Below are 21,885 nucleotides of genomic sequence, written 5' to 3' on the forward strand. Positions count from 1 at the left end.
CAGCTCCCCGCTGCGGCCCGCCGCCAGCTGCTTCCCCCGCTCCGCTGTCTCTCAGGCCGCGTGGTTGTCTGTTTTCCTGCGCAGCTCCGGCCAGAGAAAAGATAAACAAAAGAGATGAAGAGATCTAATTTAAAGCAGCCTCTCCCCCGCTAAAAGGTGAGAGCCGGAGGGAGATTTTGCGGGTGAAGAGGAGGGGCGGGCCGCCATTTTTGTGGGCACTAATGGCAGTTTGAAAGATTAGGCCCTGCCCACACACATCATGAAACGCCCCCCGTGACGCAGCACGCTCCCCCAGTAGGATTGGTCAACCTTCACGTCACTCAATGCTAATGAGCGGATTCCCCCGTATGATTGACCAACCGCTAATGAGCGGATTTTTGAACGTTTTTTGCATACTGTCCGAACAATTTTTGTCTGACCAAAAAGTAAATACGCCTATGAGGCTCCCCTAATCATAAGCTTTCTTTTGATATAACATATGTGTAGGTACGCTCTATAACTTTTGAGTGATGCCCCGGACAGACAGACACCACGATCCTTTTATATATATATATAGATAGATAGATAACAGAGATACCCGGGAGTGAGTTACAGGCTGGAATCTAATCGAGGGGGTCGAGGGGGTTTATATATATAGAATAAACGGATACCCGGGAGTGAGTTACAGGCTGGAATCTAATCGAGGGGTTTGGGTGGGTTTTATATATAGAATAAACAGATACCCGGGAGAGAGTTACAGACTGGAATCTAATCGAGGGGTTGGGGGGTTAATATATAGAATAATGGATACCCAGGAGAGTGAGTTACAGGCTGGAATCTAATCGAGGGGTTCGGGGGGGTTTATATATAGAATAACAGATACCCGGGGAGGGAGTTACAGACTGGAATCTAATCGAGGGGGTTGGGGGGTTTATATGTAGAAGTAAACAGATACCCGGGAGTGAGTTACAGGCTGGAATCTAATCGAGGGGTTCGGGGGGTTTATATAATATAGAAATAACAGATACCGCGGAGAGTGAGTTACAGACTGGAATCTAAATCGAGGGGTTGGGGGGTTTTATATATAAGAATAACAGATACCCGGGGAGTGAGTTACAGACTGGAATCTTAATCGGGTTTTGGGGGTTTATATGTAGAATAACAGTTACCTGGGAGTGAGATACAGGCTGGAATCTAATCGAGGGGTTCGGGGGGTTTACATTTAAAATAACAGATCCCCGGGAGTGAATGGGCTTTCGATGGTCCGAGTGGCTGGATTTGGTCGCTCTTGTTTCTCTGCCGGTGAGATGTTGAACAGTTAGCTTGGTTTTGCCCTCTCCCCACCTTCGTGCCCTGGGGTGGATTATTCACGATTCTGTCCCTTCTGTTCCGCTATCAGTGAACGAGTTTGTGCGTCACAACGCCTGGCAGCTGACCCGCGTGTACCCCAGCGGATTCCGAACAGACTCCTCCAACTTCAGCCCACAGGAGATGTGGAACACTGGATGCCAAATAGGTAACTAACCTCCCAACGGGATCTCCCGAGTGAACGGGTTCAGTAGAAGAGACCGGTGGAGGGCGTGGTGCTCCTGCTCCGATCCCCGGGGGAAGGAATCCGCAACTTCCCTCAAACCCTCGGGATTGGGGACAAAATCCCCCAGGGTTTCTGCTCCAGCTCACTATCCTGTCGGAGAGTGCGGACGGCAGATATGTGAGGACAGTGTTCGGATTGCCAGGGGTCACACTGGGGTCACAGAGTAACGATCGGGGGTCACACAGTAACGATCGGGGGTTCACACAGGGGTCAAAGAGTAACAATCGGGGTGAGACGGGGTCAGAGTTATGATCGGGGTCACAGAGTAACGATCGGGGGTCACACAGTAACGATCGGGGGTCACACAGGGGTCACACAGTAATGATTGGGGGTCACTACGGGTCACAGAGTAATGATCGGCGGGTCACACAGTAATGATCGGGGTCACACAGGGGGTCACAGAGTAACGGTCGGGGTCACAGTAAAAATTTGGGGGGTCACACAGGGGTCACACAGTAACGATTGGGGGTCACACAGTAACGATCGGAGTCAAACGGGTCACACAGGGGTCACGACAATAATGATCGGGGTCACACAGGGGGTCACATAGTAACGATCGGGGTCACACAGGTCAAATGGGTCACACAGGGGCCACACAATAACGATCGGGGTCACACAGGGGTCACACAATAACGATCGGGGTCACACAGGGGTCACACAATAACGATCGGTGTCACACGGGTCACACAATAACGATTGGCATCACACGGGTCAAACGGTCGCTCAGTAATGATCGGGGTCACAGAGTAACGATCGGGGTCACAAGGGTGACACAGTAATGATCGGGGTCACGGGTCACACAGTAATGGTCGGGGTCACGGGGGTGACGCAGTAATGATCGGGGTCACAGGGGTCACACAGTAACAGTCGGGGTCACAGGGGTCACACAGTAACGGTCGGGGTCACACAGTCAGTTACCCGCACAGTCCGAACCCACACGCGGTCGCGGTGATGGGACTGACCAACATGGCTTCTCCTTTTGTCTCCGTTGAGTGGCATTGAACTTCCAGACGGCCGGGGAGGAGATGGATCTGAACGACGGGCTCTTCAATCCCAACGCTCGCTGCGGCTTCGTACTCAAACCGCCCTTCATGAGAGTGCTGGATTCTAACTTCGACCCCGAACACCCCAAAGACAATGCTGGTTACCGACCGCTCAACTTAACTATCCAGGTAAACCCATCTCCCCCTGAACTCACACACTGGGGCACCCTGGAGTGTAAACCCATCTCACACTGAACTCGCACACTGGGACACCCTGGAGTGTAAACCCATCTCACACCGAACTCACACACAAAGACACCCTGGAGTGTAAACCCATCTCACACTGAACTCACACACTGGGACACCCTGGAGTGTAAACCCATCTCCCCCTGAACTCACACACTGGGGCACCCTGGATCGTAAACCCATCTCCCCCTGAACTCACGCACTGGGACACCCTGGAGTGTAAACCCATCTCCCCCTGAACTCACACACTGGGGCACCCTGGAGTGTAAACCCATCTCCCACTGAACTCACACACTGGGACACCCTGGAGTGTAAACCCATCTCACACTGAACTCACACACTGGGACACCCTGGAGTGTAAACCCATCTCACACCGAACTCACACACAAAGACACCCTGGAGTGTAAACCCATCTCACACTGAACTCACACACGGGGGCACCCTGGAGTGTAAACCCATCTCCCCCTGAACTCACACACTGGGGCACCCTGGATCGTAAACCCATCTCCCCCTGAACTCACACACTGGAACACCCTGGAGTGTAAACCCATCTCCCACTGAACTCACACACTGGGACACCCTGGAGTGTAAACCCATCTCCCACTGAACTCACACACTGGGACACCCTGGAGTGTAAACCCATCTCCCCCTGAACTCACACACTGGGGCACCCTGGAGTGTAAACCCATCTCCCACTGAACTCACACAGTGGGACACCCTGGAGTGTAAACCCATCTCACACTGAACTCGCACACTGGGACACCCTGGAGTGTAAACCCATCTCCCCCTGAACTCTCACACTGAGTCACCCTGGAGTGTAAACCCATCTCCCCCTGAACTCACACACTGGGGCACCCTGGAGTGTAAACCCATCTCCCACTGAACTCACACACTGGAACACCCTGGAGTGTAAACCCATCTCCCCCTGAACTCACACACTGGGACACCCTGGAGTGTAAACCCATCTCCCACTGAACTCGCACACTGGGACACCCTGGAGTGTAAACCCATCTCCCCCTGAACTCACACACTGGAACACCCTGGAGTGTAAACCCATCTCCCCCTGAACTCACACACTGGGACACCCTGGAGTGTAAACCCATCTCCCCCTGAACTCACACACTGGGGCACCCTGGAGTGTAAACCCATCTCCCCCTGAACTCACACACTGGGGCACCCTGGATCGTAAACCCATCTCCCACTGAACTCACACACTGGGACACCCTGGAGTGTAAACCCATCTCCCCCTGAACTCACGCACTGGGACACCCTGGAGTGTAAACCCATCTCCCACTGAACTCACACACTGGGACACCCTGGAGTGTAAACCCATCTCCCCCTGAACTCGCACACTGGGACACCCTGGAGTGTAAACCCATCTCCCCCTGAACTCACACACTGGGACACCCTGGAGTGTAAACCCATCTCCCCCTGAACTCACACACTAGGACACCCTGGAGTGTAAACCCATCTCCCCCTGAACTCACACACTGGGACACCCTGGAGTGTAAACCCATCTCACACTGAACTCACACACTGGGGCACCCTGGAGTGTAAACCCATCTCACACCGAACTCACACACTGGGACACCCTGGAGTGTAAACCCATCTCACACCGAACTCACACACTGGGACACCCTGGAGTGTAAACCCATCTCCCCCTGAACTCACACACTAGGACACCCTGGAGTGTAAACCCATCTCCCCCTGAACTCACACACTGGGACACCCTGGAGTGTAAACCCATCTCACACTGAACTCACACACTGGGACACCCTGGAGTGTAAACCCATCTCACACTGAACTCACACACTGGGACACCCTGGAGTGTAAACCCATCTCACACTGAACTCACACACTGGGGCACCCTGGAGTGTAAACCCATCTCACACTGAACTCACACACTGGGACACCCTGGAGTGTAAACCCATCTCACACTGAACTCACACACTGGGGCACCCTGGAGTGTAAACCCATCTCACACTGAACTCACACACTGGGGCACCCTGGAGTGTAAACCCATCCCACACCGAACTCACACACTGGGACACCCTGGAGTGTAAACCCATCTCCCCCTGAACTCACACACTGGAACACCCTGGAGTGTAAACCCATCTCCCACTGAACTCGCACACTGGGACACCCTGGAGTGTAAACCCATCTCACACTGAACTCGCACACTGGGGCACCCTGGAGTGTAAACCCATCTCCCACTGAACTCGCACACTGGGGCACCCTGGAGTGTAAACCCATCTCCCACTGAACTCACACACTGGGACACCCTGGAGTGTAAACCCATCTCACACTGAACTCACACACTGGGACACCCTGGAGTGTAAACCCATCTCCCCCTGAACTCACACACTAGGACACCCTGGAGTGTAAACCCATCTCACACTGAACTCGCACACTGGGACACCCTGGAGTGTAAACCCATCTCACACTGAACTCACACACTGGGGCACCCTGGATCGTAAACCCATCTCACACTGAACTCACACACTGGGACACCCTGGAGTGTAAACCCATCTCACACTGAACTCACACACTGGGGCACCCTGGATCGTAAACCCATCTCCCCCTGAACTCACACACTGGGACACCCTGGAGTGTAAACCCATCTCACACTGAACTCGCACACTGGGACACCCTGGAGTGTAAACCCATCTCACACTGAACTCACACACTGGGACACCCTGGAGTGTAAACCCATCTCCCGATGAACTTGCACACTGAGTCCAGTGTCCTGCCAACCCCTGCTCACGGCTAACCACGTCCCTTGCTGGTGTGTGGCGGAAAGTTGTCTTTCACACCCCGCACACCCCCTGCCCCCCATTCCCTGACCCTATACCCACCTGTACTGTTTCCCTGGGGTATATCGGAGGATTGTTCCAAGGTTTACGTTCTATAAACCCTGGTGGGGTGGGGTATGGTGGGGTGTGGGAGTGTAGTGGTTATGTTACTGGACTAGTAATCCTGAGGCCTGGGCCAATGATCACGGAGATGTGAGTTCAAATCCCACCGTGGGCATTTTGAGGTAATGGATTCAGATTTGAAATAATCTGGAAATTAGAGAAGCTGGGATTGTTCCCCTTAAAGGAGAAAAGGTTAAAGGGAGATTTAATAGTGTTGTATGAACAATGTTGTATGAACGCATTAAAGCATAGAATCAGGCAGACAGGCTTCTAACTGTGATCTTCACTTTATTGTGTAAAATGGCCGACTGCCGTTTTCCCAGGTAATTCCCATAATGCAATGCACATTACATTACCGTATTGACTGGTGTCAAACTCGCAATCAATACACGACATCCCCCTTTTCCTTGGAAACAAACTTGCAGTTTACAAACAGTTGCTTACAATAACACTGCATAACTTATTTGGTTTATAAACTTTTTACAAACTTGTGTCTTACCACACAACTAAATAATTCCCAGGTTTAAACATTTAACATCACCCATGCAGTTCTCGCACAGTTTATGTTGTGACATAATCAGACAGTCTTTGGGGTTTTCTTTTAACCCTTTGAGGTCTGGCTGTATTGGGTATGTCTGACATGTTGGTGTCAGTGGGTATTGCCTGTGCCACAGTGGTAGTGGTATGTGTGTCAGGGTCTACTATGCTGTCCTCAGTCCCTTGTGTTTCCTCCTGCTCATGGAGTGTCTCCTTTGTTCCATTGGTTCTGTATTTCTTCACAAACGTAGTGTTTCTCGAGTAGCGTGCTCCATCTGGAGATTCTACTACTACTTGACTCCCTGTTTTACTCAAAACTTTGTGGGGTGTGGCATTAAAAGGAGTGGTGAACTTGTTCACTTTGTCCTGCCGTACCAGCACCGTGTTGCCAATTTCCACTTCTGAGTATTGTGTTCTCCGCTGTTCATCTGCGTACAGTTTGGACTTGCCTTTTTGTTCTGCGTCCCGGTCACGTACTTCAATGTCTGCGCGCGACTCTGTGATGTCTGGCAGCTTTCCTCTCATTTTCCGTTTAAAGAGCAGCTCTGCCGGGCTCTTTCCTGTCGTGGCATGGTCAATGCTCCTGTACACAGTCACATATTTTCTAAGTTCACGTTTCCAATCTAGTCCTTCTGACTGAGCAATTCTGATTCTCTTCATCAGCGACGCATTCTGGCGCTCGACTTCTCCGTTAGCCTGAGCCCATTTTGCTGTCATTTTCAGGTGTTTGATCCCGTTGTTTTCACAGTATTCTTTGAATAATTTAGATCTGAATTGGGGACCATTATCAGATTTGCAGGTGATTGGCAAACCATGACGGCTGAAGATTGACTCTAAACTATCAATAACCTTCTCTGTTGTGGAGGTCATGATGTCGTATTCATAGTAGTGACTATAATAATCAACTACCACAAGAATGGAGTGGTTGGATGGCAAGGGTCCCAGTAAGTCTACAGCTACATCCTGCCAGGGGCCCTCCGGTAATGGTGTTGGTCTCAATGGTTCAGGTGGGTCGGGTCTGGCTACTATCTGACAGCCGTGGCACGCTTTACAGTGTTTTTCAGCTGCCTTGTCCATGCCAGGCCACCAAACCTTGGTTCTGAGATGTTGCTTTGTTCCAACTATTCCCAAGTGTCCTTTATGTGCTAACACCAGGGCTCGTGCGTGTTGTGTATGTAATATGTATGTTGCTTTAGACCTATGGCCAGGGCAGCACTACTTTGTAGGGCGTAGTGATACCGTAGTACCACCCCTGGCCATAGGGGTATAAATAGTACTGTGGGCACTGATTTCCCCTCAGTTCCCGCCTGTTGGTATAAAGTAAAGACCTACGTTGAATCTTCTAAGCTGTCTCTTCATTATTGAATTAAGTATAGACACATACTTTACACTGGCGACGAGTTACGTTCGAACTCACCAGTACACGGTGCAACAAAGCAACGGCAGCAGTACGGAGAGAGAAGAAGAGAGGCTTCTTACCAGCCAGCCTGCACGGTCCAGCGGCGACCAAGGGAAATCGACCAACACTCCAAGTGCGAGAGGTACACAGCCCAGCGGCGACCAAGAGAAATCGACCGACACTCGAGAGGTGCAGAGCCAGCGGCGACCAAGAGAAATCGACCAACACTCGAGAGGTGCAGAGCCAGCGGCGACCAAGAGAAATCGACCAACACTCGAGAGGTGCAGAGCCAGCGGCGACCAAGAGAAATCGACCAACACTCGAGAGGTGCAGAGCCAGCGGCGACCAAGAAAAATCGACGAGAGGTGCAGAGCCAGCGGCGACCAAGTGAAATTGACCAACACTCGAGAGGTGCAGAGCCAGCGGCGACCAAGAGAAATCGACCAGCACTACAGGTACCAAAAAGAGCAGCAGCAACAGAGAGGGGCGCTCCAGCCACGGGGCAAAAGTCCAGGTAACTGAAATCCTTCCAGGGAACGGCTGCTGCAAGGAACGGGCAGGCGAGCTCGGGAATAAATGGAGCCACGAGGACTAACACGCCATCTAGTGGACAAAAGGGAATTTTTTTTTTTCATCCAGCAGTAAAAAAAAACAGCACGATCTAGTGGACAAAAGGGGAAAAGTTTTTTTTTAACCGCCATCTAGTGGACAAAAGGGGAAAAGTTTTTTGTTCTCTCTTCACCAATTAAAAATGTCTAAAGACGGGTGGTTGGCACCATTTGTGGAGGACACAGAAGAATGGGAGGCCTATATCGAGAGGCATGAACTTTATTGCATAGTGAACAAGGTGGAAGATGATCAAAAGGTAGCAACCTTATTAAATTTCATGTGGCCAAAAACATACGGGCTGCTGAGAAATCTTCTTACTCCAGAAAAGCCAGCGGACAAAACGTACACCCAAATTGTTGATACGTTAAGGGAACATTTAAACCCTAAGCCACCATTTATAGCGGAAAGGTACCGCTTCTACAGACGCGACCAAAGGAATGATGAGTCACAGGCAGCATATTTAGCTGAGCTCAGAAGGTTGTCCAAACATTGCCAGTTTGGAGCCATATTGACGGACGCGATCAGAGATAGATTTGTCTGTGGCATGTTAAATGAGAATACACGTAAACGGTTGCTAGCCAAGAAACAGCTCAGCCTAGATCAGGCGATTGAAATAGCATTGGCCCATGAAGCAGCAGCACAGGGTGCGGCCCAAATATGACAAAACACAACCAGCCATGACACCCATGAGGTGACACTTCACAAAGGTAAATGCTACCGTTGTGGCAAAACCACCCACGACCAAAGTAATTGTTGGTTTTGTGATAAAATATGCCGGCAGTGTGGTAAAAAGGGGCATATAGCGAAAGTTTGTCGGTCTGGTACGAAACCCAATCGTGGGGGCAGTCCGAGCAGTACCAAGGCAAGGACAAAAATACATAAGATATCTGACAGTAGCTCAGACGAGTCACAGGAAGGCACAAAAGCAGAGCCTAAAGGTCTGGGATGTCTCAAGTTATATGGTGTAGACAAAACGGAGGACCACAGCACAATGTGGGTTAAAATGAAGGTAGCAGGCGTCGAAGTTAATATGGAGCTGGACACGGGTTCAGCCCTATCAGTAATTAATGAACAAGATTATAACAGGCTGTTCAAAAGCATTCCCTTAAAGGATACGGAAATTAAATTAAAAACATATACTGGACAAAAAGTTTACCCGAAGGGAAAAATGCAAGTAACAGTTAAATACAACGGCACAAAAGTGCCAGGACTTTATTTATACGTCCTACCAAACGGTGGACCACCACTTTTGGGTAGGGAATGGATAAGAAAAATCCACTTCAACTGGAAGTCGATACACGAGTTAAAAGTAGAGACCACCACGGATGATACAACCATTACAAGCAGGCTGTCGAAACTATTGGCAAAAACGCCAGAGGTGTTCCAACAAGGGCTGGGGACCTTAAAGGACATTAGAGCAAAAATAACTATTGCTCAAGACGCAAACCCCAAGTTTTGTAAGGCCAGACCTGTGCCTTATGCCATTCGGCCAGCGGTGGAAGCAGAACTGGACGCCTTAGAGAGTGCAGGTGTCCTTACAAAGATTGAGTGGAGCGAGTGGGCCATGCCCATCGTCCCAGTTATAAAGAAATCTGCAAATAACACACCGGGGGAACCAAAGAAGGTTCGCATTTGCGGGGATTTTAAGATAACTATTAACCCAGTCCTGCACACGGTACAGTATCCGCTGCCGCGGATAGAAGACATATTCGCATCGTTAGCTGGGGGTAGACACTTTACGAAGATTGACCTTTGTCAAGCTTATTTACAGATGGAGGTGGAGCAGGACTCGAAAAAGCTCCTAACGATTAACATACACAAGGGATTGTACCAGTACAATCGCCTGGTATTTGGTGTGGCGTCCGCCCCGGCAATATGGCAGAGGACCATGGAACAGGTCCTACAGGGCATTCCAGGAACGCAATGCTACCTGGATGACATCCTGGTGACAGGACAAATGGATAACGACCACCTCGCTAACCTGGAGCGAGTACTTCTGCGGTTACAACAATACGGACTCAGGGCGAACAAGCAGAAATGTGAGTTTTTCCAGGAACGTATCTCATACTGTGGTCACATTATAGATAAGGAAGGCCTGCATAAGTCCCCGGAAAAGATCGAGGCAGTAGTGAAGGCCCCGCCCCCTGAGAATGTATCTCAGTTACGATCATTCTTAGGCCTTATAAACTATTACCATAAGTTCCTCCCGAACTTATCGTCCATTCTACATCCACTAAATTCATTGCTACAAAAGGGAGTCTCCTGGAATTGGGACGAAACGTGTGAGGCTGCTTTTAAAAAGGGTAAACAACTCATCACATCAAAGGAAGTGCTCGCACACTTTGACCCAAAAATGCCAATGAGGTTGGCATGTGACGCCTCCCCGTATGGTATAGGGGCAGTGTTGTCACACAAATTTCCCAACGGGACGGAGAGGCCAATAGCATTTGCCTCAAGGTCGTTAACTACAGCTGAAAGAAACTATGCGCAAATCGACAGGGAGGCCCTCAGTCTGGTGTGGGGTGTAAAAAAATTCCACCACTACCTGCATGGGCAACGTTTCACACTACTGACGGATCATCAACCGTTGGTGTCGATATTTAATCCAACAAAAGGGGTGCCCCTGATGACGGCCCAAAGGCTACAGAGATGGTCACTGTTCTTAGGCGCACACCAGTACCTTATCGAATATAAGGGTACCAAACAGCATGGCAATGCGGATGGCCTGTCGCGGCTACCATTGCCTACCGAGATCGAAGAGATAGTACAGGACCCCGTTGAAATATATCATACGGCTGTTATGGAACACTTGCCCATCACCAGCCAATGTATCGAGCGGGAAACATGGAACGACCCGACATTGGCAAGGGTTTACGAACTAACCGTGAAAGGCTGGCCGGCGCAGGGTGACGCATCATTGCCGGCGTTTTCAGCAAGGAAGGACCAGTTGTCCGTCTGCCGGGGCACATTGATGTGCGGAGCCAGGGTAGTGGTCCCTCAAAAATTACAACATAAAGTGTTGCAGGACTTACACGAAGGTCATCTGGGGGGTGTCAAAATGAAAAGCCTCGCCAGAGCCTACGTCTGGTGGCCCGGCATTGACAGGGACATTGAGGAAGTAGCAAAAGCGTGCCAAGGATGCCAGATGGTACAGAACGTACCACCACAAGCCCCACTACATCCGTGGGAGTGGCCCTCAACGCCGTGGCAAAGGATCCACGTAGACTTTGCTGGCCCCTTCCTGGATGCGATGTTCCTCATTGTAGTGGACGCCCATTCAAAATGGCCGGAAGTCATAAAGATGTCATCAACGACAGCCGAAAAGACGGTCACAGTCTTAAGGACCATTTTTGCCCGAAACGGGGTGCCCGAGCAAGTCTGTTCGGACAATGGGCCACAATTTGTGGCAGAAGAATTTCAAGCATTCCTAAAAAGGAATGGAGTGCGACATTATACGTCCGCACCATATCATCCGGCTACAAATGGGCTGGCAGAGCGATTTGTACAGACTTTTAAAAAGGCCATCAAGGCGATGGGAGAGGAAAGGTTGCCACTACAACACAAGGTGGACAACTTCCTATTCGCATACCGTAATGCTGCACATACGGTGACCAACCAGGCCCCCGCCGTCATGTTCTTTAATAGAAGGTTAAGGTCTCGCCTTGAATTGCTTAAACCAAACATTCGGAGAGATGTGGAAAACCGAGTATTTCGTAGGACTCCTGACAGGCAGACACGGAGCTTCGAGGTGGGGCAGCAAGTGTTGGCCCGTGATTATAGGAAGGAAAAGTGGCGGCCTGGTACGATCAAGGCCCGCCAGGGACCCTTGATGTACACAGTTGAGACAGGGGAAGGCATAATCAGATGACATGCTGATCAACTTGTGGAGTCCAGAAACCCAACTGATCCACCACCTCAAACGTCTCAGCACATTATTACAGCGGAATCACAGCCCAGCTCGTCGTTACAGAGGCCTCAGGATGGCGAGGAGTTCAGCACTCCAGTGATCTCCACGGCACAGGATGTGCCATCAGACACCGATGAGTCCAGCGATGAAGGGGTGACGGAAGTACCGCCGCCTACACCGAGACCGACTAGAGAAAGACGTTATCCTAGTCGAGACAGGAGGCCTCCTCAGAGACTGAATCTATAACCTGTTTCTGCTTATATGTATATAAGTAGACAACCCTTGATGTAAATATGTTATGCAGATTGTGTTACCAAATGTTATTAGCCCTAATTATGGGGCATCCATTGACTTAATTGCACGGGTACGTTTTAATTAAAAGGGGAGGAATGTTGTGTATGTAATATGTATGTTGCTTTAGACCTATGGCCAGGGCAACACTACTTTGTAGGGCGTAGTGATACCGTAGTACCACCCCTGGCCATGGGGGTATAAATAGTACTGTGGGCACTGATTTCCCCTCAGTTCCCGCCTGTTGGTATAAAGTAAAGACCTACGTTGAATCTTCTAAGCTGTCTCTTCATTATTGAATTAAGTATAGACACATACTTTACAGTGCGTGTAACACTGTGGGTAGCACGATGCGTGTTCCCCGAAGAACTAGGTACCCCACTACGCACAGCTCATTTGCAATTGCTGCATAAGCTTTACAGTTCTCAAAATGTCCGTTTGTGATTGCCTTCCGTACCTCAATCAGCTCTGGGTCGGTAGCAGAGGCTTCCTCCACCTCTCTAGTAGTGAGTGCTTTTGGTGTCGCACTCACAGCTACAAATCTCACGTATTCATCTGAGCCATGAGAATGTCTCTCCTACTTTGCTGTCTCCCCCAGCAATCGTGACAGTGGGTCTGCAATGTTTTGCTTGCCTGGAATGTGTATCACCTTAAAATCGTACGGCTGTAATCAAAGTACCCATCTCTCTATACAGGCACAAGGTTTAGTGTGTGGGCCGTATATCACTTGTAATGGCTTATGGTCAGTTACCAAGTTAAATTTTCGGCCATACACATATGGATGCAGCCTCTCACAAGCCCATACAAGAGCTAAGGCCTCTCTCTCTGTTTGAGAGTATTTCCTCTCACAGTCTGTTAAACTACGACTTACATAGCATATTGGCACCTCTCGTCCCTGTTGGTCCTGAACTAGTACTGCGCCTAAACCTACAGGACTGGCATCTGTTATCACCTTGGTTGGTGCGTCCTTATCAAAATATGCTAAAGTGCCGGCTCTGGCCAACTCTTCCTTGCGTGCACTGAATGACTGTCTCTGTTGTGATCCAAATTTAAATGGTGTGTCTTTTCTCGTCAGGCGTTGCAGTGGCACTGATAGCATTGCAAACTGCCGGATGAATCTGCTACTGTACCCAACGAGTCCCAAGAAACTCCTCACCTCTGTAGCATTCTCTGGTTCCCGAGCTTCTGCCACCGCTCGCACTCTCTCTGCTGTTGGTCCGATGCCCTTTTCAGACAACAGGATTCCCATGAAAATCAATCGGTCCATGTTGAATTGGCACTTCTCTGAGTTTAGTGTCAGTCCACTTTCCATTAGTCTGGTCATGACAGCGTGCAGGCATCTGTCGTGCGTTTCCTGGTCGTGTGCATGCACGATAATGTCGTCTGAGATGTTTTCAACACCCTCTATTCCAGCTAAGGCATTAGCTATCTCGTGCTGATATTGCTCACTAGCTGAAGATACACTGAATATCAGCCTCTTGTACCTGTATACTCCGTTATGAACTGCAAACGTTGTGATTTCTTGTGACTCAGGGGTCAATTCTAGCTGGTGATAACCCCATTTCAGGTCTAGTTTACTAAACACCGTCGAGCCGTTCATACCTTGGAGTATCTCATCAACGGTGGGGATTGGATATCGTTCCCTCACTATTGCCTGGTTTGCTCGTCTCATGTCTAGGCATAACCTTACATCCTTATCCGCTTTTGGTATAATAACCACAGGATTTACCTATGGGGTGGGACCAGTTACAGGTTCGATAATGTCCATGGCCCTCAATTGTTTTATTTTGGCCTCTACTGCCCCCCTTAAGTTGAATGGTATACGCCTGAGTGGCTGGGCCACAGGCTTCACTTGTGGATCGATATACAAACTGATCGGTTTTGTGTTCAGCCTTCCTACTCCCTGGAACACCTTTGGATACCGCTGTTCTAGTAGCTGTCTTACATCTACCACAGCTGAGACATCTGCGTCTATTTTTAAAACTCCCAGTTTCATGGCTATCTCCCTTCCTAGCAACGGCTCTCCATGGCCTTTAACCACAATGAACTCCGCCTGCTCAGTTCTCTTACCTATTGTAATCCCACATGTGAATACACCTTTAACTGACAGTGGTCGGCTAGAAGCATAAGAGAATAACTTCTCTCTGTCTTAGGGACATGTGACTGACACTTAATGTGTTCTGACTTTAATCCTTCCCATGTATTCTCATCTATCACATTACTAGTTGCACCCGAATCAATTAACATCCTCAGGTTTACTCCCCCCACACAAAAGGTAAGTCTCTCTGTCACGTTATTTCCAGTAACAGCAAATGCAAAGTCATTTTGTTCCTCTACATTGTTCACACTGTGTTTCTTTGTATCCTTTGTGCGGCATACTTTGGAGAAATGATCCTTTCCCTTGCACTTATGACACGTTTGTCTGCGTGCTGGGCATTTCGGATCTCTGCCCATGTGGTCTGTGTGTCCACATCTGTAACATTTCCTTTCGTTCCTATCGCCATTTCCCTTTGGTTTATCTGTCGAGCTTTCTGCATAATACCCTCTTTTCTGTGTAACACGACGAATAGTATCTGTCTCCGCCTTCTCTGTACATGACATGGCTGACATCTGCTCCTCGACGTTTTCACATTGTAAGGCCAATTGTAACATGCGGGCGAGCGTTAGACCTTGCCCTTCCTCTAGCAATTTCCTCCGCACATAGGCTGACGTGCACCTACTTGGGATAATGTCTCTTATTTCATTATCCGCAGCCCCCCCAAAAGCACAGTCTTTAGCAGCCTGCCGCAAGCAAGTAGCAAATTGTTGCACAGTCTCACCTGTCTTCTGGGACAACTTATGAAAAGTCTGTCTAGCAAATGCTGCGTTGACCTGGGGCACGAAGTAATGATTCAAAGCACTAACCGCCGCCGTGTAGTCTGCTGGCTCTCCTGTGTCTGGTAGAGTCGAAAAGATATCCTGGACATCTGGTCCTGCTAGGTGTAGAAGTAGAGCTCTTCTCCTCTGCTTTGTGGCAGCTGTAGAGGTATCGTCGATAATGAGTCCTTTGCCGTCGACATAAAGCTCAAAAGACGTTAACCACCTCGTCCATCTTGGACCCAACGTGGTTGGCTCGGCGAAGCAAGCAAAATTTTGAATGCCGGTCTTCTCCATCCTAGCTAACTAAAACTTGGGCAACTACCTATTTTAAATGATTCCGTTCGTTATCCTCGTCGCCAATGTTGTATGAACGCATTAAAGCATAGAATCAGGCAGACAGGCTTCTAACTGTGATCTTTACTTTATTGTGTAAAATGGCTGACTGCCGTTTTCCCGGGTAATTCCCATAATGCAATGCACATTACATTACCGTATTTACTGGTGTCAAACTCGCACATTACATTACTGTATTGACTGGTGTCAAACTTGCAATCAATACACGACAAATAGAGGTGTTCAAAATCATAAGGGTCCCACTCCAGAGACTTGAGCACATAACCCAGGCTGACACTCCCAGTGCAGCGCTGAGGGAGTGCTGCACTGTCGGAGGTGCCGTCTTTCAGATGAGACGTTAAACCCAGGCCCCGTCTGCCCTCTCAGGTGGGCGTAAAAGATCCCACGGCCACTATTCAAAGTTCTCCCTGGTCTCCTGGGCCAACATTTATCCCTCAATCAACATCACTAAAAAAAACAAATCATTATCACGTCGCTGGTTGTGGGAGCTTGCTGTGCACAAATTGGCTGCTGCGATTCCTACATTACAACAGCGACTACATGTCAAAAAATGTACTTAATTGGCTGTAAAGCTCTTTGGGAGGTCCTGAGGTGCTCGTGAAAGGTGCTGTATAAGTCTCCCATTTTCTTTCTTTTTTTGAGTTGACCCACTCCCATACCACACCAGCTTTCTCTCGTAGGTTTAATAAAAATAAAACACATCGATTTCCTGGTTTCGACCCCTCCAGTGTAATTTTCAGCCGACCCCGGCTCAAGACAGCCTCAAGGGACAGGCCCGTCTATCTGGTAGTCCTCCTGTTGCTAAGGCAACCCCGGTCCCGTGACCCGCCCCTTGTGACAGAAAAAGAAAGAACTCGCCTTTCCTGGCCACCAGGTGTCCCAAAACACTTCACAGCCAATGAAGTACTTTGTAAAGTGGAGTCGCTGTTGTAATGTGGGAAACGCACAGCAAGCTCCCACAAACAGCAGTGTGACAATGACCAGATAATGGGCCAGAAATTCGGCTCTCCCCGGGTGAGTACGCACGGGGTACTCACCCGTAGGCCGAATGGAAATGCTGGTTTACTGCATGCACTGCGCATGCGCGGGAAACCGGCACTTCCGATCCTCTGAACGAAGGGGTTCAGAGGTCGAACGCGCGCGCAGTGGAGGCTGCGCGTGCGCTTTGAATTTAGTTTTTTTTTACAGGTTTTCCCTGGAGGGTAAGCCTGCAGGATTTACACATTTAAAAAGCAGGCGTAAGGCCTGCTTTTTACAAGGTAAGTGGTCAATTAATTAAAATTAAAACATTTTTTCCACAGGTTTGTTATTTTTAAATACTTTAAAGCAAGGTAAGTTTATTTTTAGCCCCGTTTTTTTATAAAATTATTTTTTCTAAAATTTAAATTATTGTTTAAAATAATTATTTAATGTAATTTATAGTTTATTTAAAAAGTGCGATTAAAAAAAAAAAAAATTATTTGAAGGTTTACTGCTATTTTGGGGCCCGTAGTATTCATAAGTTTTCACAGGTCTTCCTGTCAATCTTATGAATGGGCTTTTCCGTCCTCCGATTGGCTGCCCATGACTCACGTGATGTCAGGGGACGCATCGCACTAACTACGCCCCTGGGACACGCAAGCACAGCGCGCCGGCAGCTGGGCCAGGCCCCGGAGCGGAATTCCACGGGGCCCTAGAGCTCAACTGCCGGCGTGCAAGGTAAGTGCAGGTCGGGGGCTTACACCCGCGGGAAGCCCCCGACCCGAATTTCTGGGCCATTCTGTTTTTAGTGATGTTGGTTGAGGGATAAATCTTGGCCCAGAACACCGGGGAGAGCTCCCCTGCTCGTCTTCGAAATAGTGCCATCCACTGACAGAGCAGTTTATCTCATCCGTCTCATCCGAAAGACAGCACCTCCGACAGTGCAGCACTCCCTCAGTACTGCCCCTCCGACAGTGCAATGCTCCCTCAGTACTGCCCCTCCGACAGTGCAGTGCTCCCTCAGTACTGCCTCTCCGACAGTGCAGTGCTCCCTCAGTACTGCCCCTCCGACAGTGCAGTGCTCCCTCAGTACTGCCCCTCCAGTAGTGCAACGCTCCCTCAGTACAGCCCCTCCGACAGTGCAGCGCTCCCTCAGTACTTCCCCTCCGACAGTGCAGCACTCCCTCAGTACTTGAGAGGGGATCTCATCGAAACTTATAAAATTCTAACAGGACTAGACAGACTAGATGCTGGAAGGATGTTCCCGATGGTCAGGGAGTCCAGAACCAGGGGTCACAGTCTAAGGATAAGGGGTAAGCTGTTAAGTCTGTGTGTTCTAGTTATTGTTAATAAGAATCACTGCACACAGACCACAAGAGTAAATTCAACAGGTCTTTACTAGTCGGAGGTCAGGCTGAACTGCCCAATAAATCATTACACAGCACTTATATACCGGTGTGGTCACCACCGGTATTACAGTATACAGCAGCCAAGATAAAGTAGTGCATCTCTTAAAATAGTTCTCTTAAAGGTGGAACGGTTACATACACCACAATCCCCCCTTTTTAGCTTAACAGTATATATTCCCCATTAAACATAACATAATATATATACACAACTTCATGTAAAAACAGTTCACAGATTCAGTCTCTGAGGAGGCCTCCTGATCCGAGACGGATAACGCCTTTCAGGGGTTTCTGGTTCTCGTTGCTGGGGTGACTCATCTAGTTGATCCCCTATGGATAGGACATCATCATCAGGTATATTCACTTCTGAGGTAGATGCTTCAGGTTCACTAACTTCCTCCACGGTTGTCTCTGTCGTAACCATGGGCTCGACCCTTGTTCTCGATCCCACCAGTTGGTCAGCATGACGTCGCATTACATTTTCACCAACATCTACCGTGTACATCAGGGATCCTTGTCTGGCCCGAATTGTTCCAGATTGCCATTTCTCGTTTTTATAGTCCCTGGCTAACACCGGTTGTCCTATTTCAAAACTCCGAGTGGGCTTGTTATTGATATGCTGGAACTGTTTGTTTTCGACTTCCCTCCGCACATTTGGTTTTAACAAGTCCAACCTGGACCGCAACCTCCTGTTATAGAACATCATGGCAGGACTTTGGTTTGTTGTTGCATGGGTGGCGTTTCGATATGCCAGTAGGAAATTGTCCACCTTGTGTTGCAGTGGAATCTGATCTTCGCTCATGGCCTTTATTGCCTTTTTGAACGTCTGTACAAACCTCTCGGCCAGCCCATTCGTAGCTGGATGATATGGGGCAGAGGTATAATGTTTCACCCCATTCTTCTTCAGGAATTTCTGGAATTCCTCTGACACGAACTGTGGTCCGTTGTCTGAACATATTTGCTCTGGCAATCCATTTCTTGCAAATATCGTTCTTAGCACCGCGATCGTCTTCTCCGAGGTAGTGGTAGTCATTTTAATCACTTCTGGCCATTTAGAATGTGCGTCTACCGCAATTAAAAACATGGAATCCATGAATGGACCAGCAAAGTCAATATGTACACGTTGCCATGGGGTTGAAGGCCATTCCCATGGATGCAGCGGTGCAATTGGAGGTGCATTTTGGACTTTTTGGCACCCTGAGCAGCTTTTCGTCAGATCCTCTATCTGTTGGTCGATACCCGGCCACCACACATAAGCCCTAGCAAGGCTTTTCATCTTGACTCCCCCCAGTTGACCTTCATGTAGTTCTTTTAGAACTCTCTCTCTTAACTTAGGAGGGATAATCACCCTTGTTCCATACATCAATGTTCCCTGACAGATGGACAGCTGTTTTCGTCTTGCTGAGAATGCCGGTAACAGTGGATCACCATGGGCTGGCCATCCCTTTACTGTCAATTCGTAGACCCGGGACAGTGTCGGGTCATTCCTAGTCTCCCTTTCAATATTTGCATTGGTGACAGGTAAACATTCGATGATGGTCGAGTGAAATAACTCCACCGGGTCAACCGTCAGTGCCTCCTCCTCAGTAGGTAGTGGCAGGCGCGACAGCCCATCAGCATTACCATGCTGCTTTGTACCTTTGAATTCTATCTGATATTGATGTGCCCCTAGGAAAAGGGACCATCTCTGGAGCCTCTGTGCTGTCATCACCGAAACACCCTTCTTAGGGTTAAAAATGGATACCAACGGCTGGTGGTCTGTCAGCAGTGTAAACTTCTGGCCCTGCAGGTAATGATTAAACTTCTTTACTCCCCACACAAGGCTGAGAGCCTCCCTATCTATCTGAGCATAGTTGCGCTCAGCGGAGGTCAATGATCTGGATGCAAATGCGACTGGCCTTTCCAAGCCATTTGGCAACTTGTGTGAGAGTACTGCTCCAATACCATAAGGAGAAGCATCACAAGCTAAACGAATAGGTAGTGTTGGGTTGAAGTGAGCCAACACTTCTTCTGAGGTGATCAATGCCTTGCTTTTGCGAAAGGCCTTCTTACAGTCCTCGCTCCACTTCCATGGTACTTCTTTCTGCAAAAGAGCGTTCAGCGGGTGCAGCACCGTGGATAGATTTGGCAGAAACTTATGGTAATAGTTAATCAACCCTAGGAACGACCTCAACTGGGATACATTTTCCGGAGCGGGAGCCTTCACAACAGCTTCGATCTTGTCAGGTGACTTGTGCAGCCCCTCCTGGTCAATAACATGACCACAGTACGAGATCCGTTTCTGAAAGAACTCACATTTCTGGCGATTAACTCGAAGTCCATATTCCTTCAATCTGGTGAGCACCAGTTTCAAATTTGCAAGGTGTTCCTCCTCGTCCTCTCCTGTAATCAGGATATCGTCCAAGTAACATTGAGTGCTTGGAATTCCCTGTAATACCTGCTCCATGGCCCCCTGCCAAATTGCTGGAGCCGAAGCCACTCCAAAAACCAGTCTATTATATCGATACAAGCCTCTGTGCGTGTTGATTGTGAGATACTGGCGCGACTCTTCCTCAACTTCCATCTGTAAGTACACTTGCGCCAGGTCTATCTTGGTGAAGTGTTTCCCGCCAGACAATGAAGCAAAGATATCCTCAATCCGCGGAAGCGGATATTGCACCGTGTGAAGCACCGGATTAACCGTGATCTTGAAGTCTCCACAGATGCGGACCTTCCCCGGTTCCCCTGGCTTGTTACTCGATGAACGCTTCATGACGGGAACAATGGGCGTGGCCCACTCACTCCAGTCCACCTTAGACAGTACTCCTGAACGTTCTAGCCCTTCCAGCTCAGCTTCCACAGCAGGTCGTATCGCATAAGGTACCGGTCTGGCTTTGAAAAATTTTGGGTTTGCATGTTCTGCAATCTTGATTTTTGCCGTAATTCCTCTCAGTGTTCCCAGTCCCTGTTGGAACACCTCTTTAGCCTCATCCAATATTCTGGACAATCGTTCAGGTTTGACATCTTTTTTTCCGGAATCTACCGTTATTGCTTTTAGGGAGTGCCAATCCATATTTATTTTCCTGATCCACTCCCGTCCCAGAAGTGGTGGACCTCCCTCAGGTAGTACATATAAGTCCATTCCTTGGTGTTCTTTGCCCTTGTGTACCACCTTGACTTTTATCTTTCCGATGGGGTATACTCTTTGCCCCGTGTATGTCTGCAATACTATCTCCGTATCCCATAGGGGAATATGTGTGAATAACCTTTTGTAATCTTGCTTATTCATGACCGTCAACGCCGATCCGGTGTCCAATTCCATCTTCACTTGGACTCCTGCTATCTGAAGTGTGACCCAGATAGTTTGTAGGTCAGCTTCCTTACTCACATTGTGAATTCTCAGACTACCCAGTTCCTTGCTGTTGGAGTCTGAATCCGAATTCTGTTCATCCGAACTCTTCTCAGCCACCTTATGTACCTTTCTGCACTTTTCCTGCGGTGACTTTTTGTTGCTGGTCTTCTTTCCTGACCGGCATACTTTAGCTATGTGACCAAGCTTGCCACATTTTCTACATTCCTGATTTTTAAACCAGCATTGGTTCTGATCATGTGTTGTCTTTCCACAACGATAACATTTCGCTGTACCCAAAGCCATTTGATCTACGCTGAGTACCGCTGCCTTCAGCTGCATTTCCGCAGTGCCTCTCGCTGCGGCTTCGTGCGATGCTGCAATAGTGACAGCCTTATCAAGTGTAAGATCATTCTCTTCAAGCAGCCGCTTTTGTGTTCCTTCTTTCGACAATCCACACACGAATTTGTCTCTCAGTGCCTGTGTCAGTCTTTCCCCAAACTGACAGTATTTCGCTA

General features: G+C 48.9%; 1 protein-coding gene across 1 annotated transcript in view; it reads left to right on the forward strand.

Moving 5' to 3' along the window:
• Positions 1 to 1,095: 1,095 nt before the first annotated feature.
• The window catches only part of LOC147120607 (1-phosphatidylinositol 4,5-bisphosphate phosphodiesterase delta-4-like), a 47,086-nt gene continuing 26,296 nt past the window's right edge, over positions 1,096 to 21,885 (forward strand). The window contains exons 1-2 of the mRNA XM_085983864.1: positions 1,096 to 1,495; positions 2,567 to 2,745. Coding sequence (XP_085839990.1) covers positions 1,471 to 1,495; positions 2,567 to 2,745 — 204 coding nt within the window. The 5' untranslated portion in view covers positions 1,096 to 1,470. The remainder of the gene's footprint in view (positions 1,496 to 2,566; positions 2,746 to 21,885) is intronic.

This window comes from Somniosus microcephalus, chromosome 4 (assembly GCF_052327205.1).
Source record: "Somniosus microcephalus isolate GS21.2 chromosome 4, FLI_Smic_1.0, whole genome shotgun sequence".
NCBI classification, from domain to species: Eukaryota; Metazoa; Chordata; class Chondrichthyes; order Squaliformes; family Somniosidae; genus Somniosus; species Somniosus microcephalus.